The 7,051-nt window shown below is 33.1% G+C and overlaps 1 protein-coding gene across 1 annotated transcript; it reads left to right on the forward strand.

Annotated features, from left to right (window-relative positions):
- Positions 1 to 3,078: 3,078 nt before the first annotated feature.
- LOC100800187 (zinc finger protein SHOOT GRAVITROPISM 5) lies at positions 3,079 to 6,793 on the forward strand. The gene is made up of 3 exons (XM_003534073.5): positions 3,079 to 3,804; positions 4,093 to 4,492; positions 5,532 to 6,793. Exons 1-3 carry the CDS (start codon positions 3,693 to 3,695, stop codon positions 6,442 to 6,444), a joined length of 1,425 nt encoding a protein of 474 aa, XP_003534121.1. The 5' UTR covers positions 3,079 to 3,692; the 3' UTR covers positions 6,445 to 6,793.
- The last annotated feature ends 258 nt before the right edge of the window (positions 6,794 to 7,051 follow it).

Genomic DNA, 7,051 nt, shown 5'->3' on the forward strand with positions numbered 1-7,051 from the left:
AAATACATCAATATGTACATGAATCATTATTCGGTTGCGCCGTCGACCCAGATTATACTTGCTAAATTTATTTGACATAATTGATGCTTTGCGACAAAATATTTTCAGAATAAATCTCAATAATCATATATTAAAAATGCCATCAGAAAAAAAAATAGTCTTTAATCCCACCCTGTATACTCATTCTATAAATGGAATAAAAAAATTGTTTTTTTACTGAACTTTTGTTTTGTAATGTCCCTAAATTACATGTACTTTATTTAATGATTTTGTTCTTGATTTGTTTTCTTTTTTCGTTCTCAAGATGATTGGAAAGTGGGGCTCTTGGGATTAAGGAGACGAACCTCATCGCCAAAGCACATGCTGTCAGATATATATCCACACGAATGTTTGGGATGAATGTATGCATCCAACACAAACTTCATTGCAAGTTTGCAACAATTATTTCTCAGTTAAATTTAATCTTGGCGGCTATTAATTAACGTCTTTAATTTCTCGGGGTTCCATTAATTTTCCCACAATATTCAAACAAAAATTTTGGACTTTTTTTCCCAATGGAACAAAGAAGGAAAAAAGGTAACAGTGATGTAAAAGAAATTTCTCCAATGATACAACGAAGGCAGCTCCTTCATTTTGAACCTTTTTTCTCGAGAAATACATATTACCATTTATTTATTATATGAATACATTCCCGTATCTAATTATATGACCCTCTTTATTAATTTATATCTCTTTAAAAAAATAATTATCACATTAAATTTATCAATTATTTATAATATTATTTCAAAATTATCATTTTATTTTCTCTTTGTTCATTTATTTATTTCTTATTAATATTTAAAAATAAAATAATTAAATAAGAATACATAGGAAAAAATAATTAATATATTTAAAAATTAAAAAATAATTTTATAAAAAAGTACAACCAAATTTTTTAAAACTATGTTGAGGAGAGAATAATACATAATGCATTGGGGTTTCCATTTAATCGATACTGTTCGTACGATTGCTTTGTTTTCAATAAAAGCTCAACATGTAACTTTAATTAAACATATTGATTGCGGCCAAAGGTATTAACCTGGAAAATATCAAATACTAGGATTAAATTTATTACTATTTGATATATTATTTATACTATATATTAATTTTATATATATGCTAACAGAATTGTCCATTAGTATGATGTATTATATTATTAGTAAGGTTTTATAATATCCATAATAAAAATTTAACGTGTTAATTATACAAAGAATAAGTCAAATGAAGATCTAACTCCCTATTAATTAAATATTACTACTGTATATGACTAAAAATTTTTTGGTGTTAAATATATGTAATAGGGTCATATGTATGCATGAACAAAATCCTCACTAGCAACTTACAACTTAGGACAGTGCCGTTGGCGTAAAATTAAAGTTTATCTCCACCTTTAGAAGTTCCTCAAAATGTATGCATTGGCTTCATTTGGATCAAATTCAACACGTTTTTAGATGAATATGATAAAGGCATAGCTGAAAGGTACGTGTATTGAAATATAATGATTGTACACCTCGTTTTGGCATGATGTATATAAAATACATCAATATTATAGACTAATCTACATATACACGGCTCACTAGTCTCTGGATCTTCCTCTAAACAAATTGGGAAGGGAACACACACCCCCAAAAAAAAATATATTAATTCACTTAAAAATCGTTACATTTTTTACACTAAAGTTTTATGAAAAATCTCAAAAAGAAAACCGCCAGGCTAAACATGTGTTTTTCGTTTCCTCCGAGCCCACTATAATTTATGAGTTTATTTTGCTAAATATTTTTTCTTTCTTGTGATGATATATTGTCAATTAATAAAGTCATTGACATTGACAAGCGATACCAGAGTTTTCCTCCTTTTCTTTTCTCTTTTTCTTGCCTTCGTTCTTCAACTCAAGGTAAAATGAAGGTCACTGGCGCACTGTATGTAATAATAATATTGGGGCATTTCAATTTTCAACAATCTCGACAATGTTCAGAACCTCACCTAGAAGAGACAATGTTGCCAATTTTAACCCGCCACTGTTAAGTTGATGCTCCCATTTTACCAAAAAGCAAAGCATCTCGAGCAGAAAAAATTATGACCCCCATTGACTACATTGCCCCTTGAGGGTGACTTCACATCCTCATTATCACCTTTATAAAAGCTGCTTCGAGTGAAATTAATTAGAGCTCCTGCACACTTACGAGTATGGGTACTATGGTCTATAAAAGACTCCATCTTCAAGAGTAGTGAGTCATATCATTAAGGATCAAAAGTATTAAATACTCATAATTTAAATGTGAATGAGTTGGCACTGTGACGAATTTTTTTTTGGATAAATTATATATATTTTTATCTTTAACTCATACAACAACCATCATTCATTCGTGCATACTACTAGATATTAATGAACTAGAAATCAAACTTAGTAACGAAAAATTGTTTTCTCTCCCTAATCTTAACATCACTAAATTTTAGTGACAAATATTTAAAAAAAAAACAAATATATATTATTTTGTCACTAATTTTAATTTTTTTGGTAATATTTTTAAATTGTGACAAATTAAATGTCATCAATGCATATCTTTTAGGGAGAATTTTTTTAATAATACATATTAATAATGTAATTTTATTTTATACTCTCATCTCGTCACAAATTATTATTTATAATAAGTCTATTAACTTTGATAATAATTAATATGTTAAAATTTATACCAATAATGTTTTTACAGTATGTAAACCTTTTAGACTGACCCTACATGTTTATTAAATTATATTTTTAATATATGTTTTTAATATATATTTTTATTATTTATTGAAGTTTATACAAATTCATAATAAAGTTCTATGGTTAGGAAATAAGTTTCAGTCAAGTTACTATAGCCTTCTCTTCTATATATGTCTGGAATTCCATTATTAAATTAGTGTAATTATTATATAACAGGGATTACATTGTGTATGTGATGTTGGGGGAGAGAGAGAGAGAGTGACAGAATAGGAAGCTTACGTGTGTATTGGGGGGGCTTGGCCTGTATTTATGCATGCAAAGCAAAAAAAATTACTGTGTGACGAAATTATGAGGGTTTTGTTTCCTTGTGGGGATATTTCTTTTTCTCTAATGGAGCCCATTGAGCTGCTTGTGGGATCAAGTTTCAAGCATTGTGATTGGGTCTCACACAGACTCTCTTTTTGAAAGTTTATTAAGGAGGGCTATTACAGACAATCCCTGCTGAAGATGAGAGTTGGAAGCAAGGAAAGAAAGGAAGAGAGGAACCCAGAGAGAGAAAAAATAAAGATAGATAGATAGAAAGAAAGCTGATGGAAAAAGCTGAAAGTTTAAAAGCAAGTTAAAAGAAAGCTGAGGAAACCGAAAGGAAGAAGAAAAAAAAAAAAGCAAAAACAAAAAAAAGACCCTTTTATTTTCTTTCTTCTCTCTTCCTTCTCCTCTATCTACCTATGTCCTCCTCCTAGGCCTTGTGTACTTCTCTCTCTCTCTCTTCACCCCAATGAATGATCTCTTCTCTATCTCTTTCTCTTCTTCCTTCTTACTTTCTTAATTCTATCACCAACATAGCCACAGACACAAACATAGGCACTCCTTGCTTCTCTTATTAGGCCTTATTATTATCAACATATATACCACATCATCAAAGCACTTGCCATCATAGAGTACCATGTTAGCCAATAACTTATCTCCATCGTCAGTTCCCACTTCTGAGCCTTTTCCCTGCACTGAAAATGGCACTGCCACCAATAAAAGGAAGAGAAGGCCCGCAGGAACACCAGGTGCACAATTATCATCCCAATTTTTCCAACAAATTAATTAAATCTATATACTCCCTCCTCACTCTCTTCCCTTTATTTATTTATTTTTCAATTTTCATGAAACAAAATTAAACCTTCCATTAAAAAAAGAATTATATATATATATATATTTCTTTTAATCCAAACTATGTTGGTGTCAATTATGTGTGTATATATTAACTTTGTTAACCTAAACATGATTATCTATGACGGAAGATATCTAATTACCTGATGGTAATTGATCATGGTTTGTTGTATGTATGTATGCAGATCCAGATGCAGAAGTGGTGTCCCTCTCGCCGAAGACGTTGTTGGAATCGGATCGTTATGTGTGTGAGATCTGCAACCAGGGATTCCAGAGGGACCAGAACCTTCAGATGCATAGGAGGAGGCACAAGGTGCCATGGAAGCTACTGAAGAGGGAGACACCAGTGGTGAGGAAGAGAGTGTTTGTGTGTCCTGAGCCAACTTGCTTGCACCATGACCCATGTCATGCCTTGGGTGACCTTGTTGGAATTAAGAAGCATTTCAGGAGGAAGCACAGCAATCATAAGCAATGGGTCTGTGAAAGATGCTCCAAAGGCTATGCAGTGCAGTCTGATTACAAAGCACATCTCAAAACGTGTGGCACCCGGGGCCACTCTTGTGATTGTGGCCGCGTTTTCTCAAGGTTTGTAATTCACTAATTTTTTGCTTATAATGATTAAGGATTCTTGATTGATTCCACTTATACATCAACATTTGTTTTATTTGTATATGGTTCTTCTTGATTCACAAAATGGTTTTCCGTTTTCACAATTTGATAATGAACATGTGCGGTAGAAAAGATGGATTTATGTGTATTAAAATTTGGGTTGGTGGGGGATGATGGGATTAATTTTGATTGCTTTTTCTTTCTCCTCTTTAGCTATTTCATGTGCTATACAAGGTTTCTTTTTATTTTTTTATTTTCTCCATTTTTTAATCTCGTGATTGTTCATCAAATCATCTCAACTTGAACTTGTGAGGGTTCTTGTTTTACTTGGGATTTGACTTGAAAAAAGGGAAATATATTTTTTGGAATGGAATGTAAAGTGAACAATGGTGATGGTGGAAAAACTAAAAAAAAAGAAAAAGAAAAATTCAAATATTTGACTGATGGAACCTCAATCCATTTTTTTTCACAAGCTACTACTGTTCATTGACAGTTGGGGTAACACGGTTTCCAAAGCTCCGTTTTCCGTTGGTCGCATATACACATAATAGTAACTGTTGTGTGCTTCCCTCATCATCAAAATCCTTCTTCTACAATTGCATTCCTACATCACCTTAAAACATCTTTTATATATGTTTTGTGTGATTTCCATTCCTTCCATTTGACATGTTGCATTTTCTTCGATGATCACCACACTGCATCATAAATCTGAAAAAAAAAATGGCATGAATTCTTGACTTTCTTTTGTCCTTTATTTAGTGGAAACTGGAACCTCTTCCCCCCACCATTTTTAAAGACCTTTTTCAACCACCTTTTGTATCCACTTTTTCCTTGGTCTCCTTTTTTTCTTTCTTCCTTTTCGTATTCTTCTCTAACTCTATATAAAGCTCATATCTTCACTCCCACAACCAAGAATAATTATATATGCGAAACCCTTTTGAGTGGTTGAATATATGTATGTATACTAATAACAACAACACTATTATTATATATGTTCTTTTCTCATCTTATATAGGGTTGAGAGTTTCATTGAGCACCAAGATGCTTGCAACATGGGGAGGCTCAGGCCTGAGTCTCAACCTCTTCAACCATCTGCATGCCTTTCTAGAACAGCCTCAAGCCCGAGTCCTTCAAGTGAAACCAATTTCAGCACAGCTCCATGGCCAACAAGGATGATAATACCAAAGCCATCAGAACCACCAACAATCTTCATGAATAACCCTATTACTGCTATCACCACTGCTGAAACCTCATCCAAGAGCAACAACAAACTACTCCACCCCAACTTGGATCTTCAACTCTCCACCCCCACCACCACCAACAACACATCAAATGTTGCAAACCGTATTGATGCTGCAATATCACCTAAGAGGGATCATCATCATCATCATGAGAACCATTCAACCCATTTGCAACTCTCAATTGGGTCATCAGATATGAGTGAGAAGAACGAATCAAACAGGAACTCATCAGAGAAGAGCAGCAACAGCAACATTAATGATCAGAATAATAATAATAAGCAGTCCAACAACATGGCCTTGTTGAGGGTTCAAGAGCAAGCAAGGGAGCACTTGAGGATAGCCATGGCAGAGAAAGCATATGCTGAGGAAGCAAGGAAACAAGCAAAGAGACAGATTGAGCTGGCGGAGCAAGAGTTCACAAACGCCAAGAGGATAAGACAACAAGCACAAGCGGAACTCGACAAAGCCTACTCCTTGAAAGAACATGCAATGAAGCAAATCAACTCCACCATGCTCCAAATCACTTGCCATGGTTGCAAACAACAGTTCCAAGCTCGAAATGCAGCAACCACCCCCGATGAGAATTCCTTGGTGTTGAGCTACGTGTCTTCTGCTATTACCACGGAAGGAGGAGGAGAAGTAGAAAATGATAATAATGCAAAAGATCATGGCAAAGACAACAACTAACTCCACTACTTAGAGAGAGATAATCATCATCATCACCGTCATCATCATCTTTCTCTCTAAAGTTTATAATTCTGTATTTTATTTTCCTATGTCCTCCTCTATGGGTTAATACTTACTAGTAATACCCTTTTTTCCATTTCAAGGCTAATATCTTTGTGCATTGGTATACCAAGTGAAGTGAAGGTGAGTGATCGATGTTGATTATATGTAAGTGGGATATTATAATAGCGCTCGGGATGGAGAAATTAAAGAGTGTAATTCTTCGTGTATCTTGCAGTTTATTGTTGTGCCATGTAATTTGTTAATTAAATTTGGTATAAATGCAGACTATGATAAAAGGGTTAATTAATTTCTCGCTGGTTTAATTATATGATTAAGTACGTTTTGATTTTTTATTCATTTTTTTCTAGCTATTATCAATTACAATTGATATATATCGTCCGTGGTATAATGATTATGGTGTGTGCGTGCGTATGTATAATAATGTATAACATATAATTATATATATACTCATTGTACTTACAAATTAATATATACAGGAGGTTGTGTAATATGTATGTAAATATAAATATAAATATAAATACATATATATATATATATATATATA

This window comes from Glycine max, chromosome 9 (assembly GCF_000004515.6).
Source record: "Glycine max cultivar Williams 82 chromosome 9, Glycine_max_v4.0, whole genome shotgun sequence".
Taxonomy (NCBI): domain Eukaryota; kingdom Viridiplantae; phylum Streptophyta; class Magnoliopsida; order Fabales; family Fabaceae; genus Glycine; species Glycine max.

Coding starts and splice junctions, on each gene's coding strand:
- LOC100800187 (XM_003534073.5), top strand. CDS start 3,693: ATGTTAGCCAATAACTTATCTCCATCGTCAGTTCCCACTTCTGAGCCT. Junction 3,805..4,092: donor AAGGCCCGCAGGAACACCAG/GTGCACAATTAT, acceptor GTATGTATGCAG/ATCCAGATGCAGAAGTGGTG. Junction 4,493..5,531: donor TGTGGCCGCGTTTTCTCAAG/GTTTGTAATTCA, acceptor CATCTTATATAG/GGTTGAGAGTTTCATTGAGC.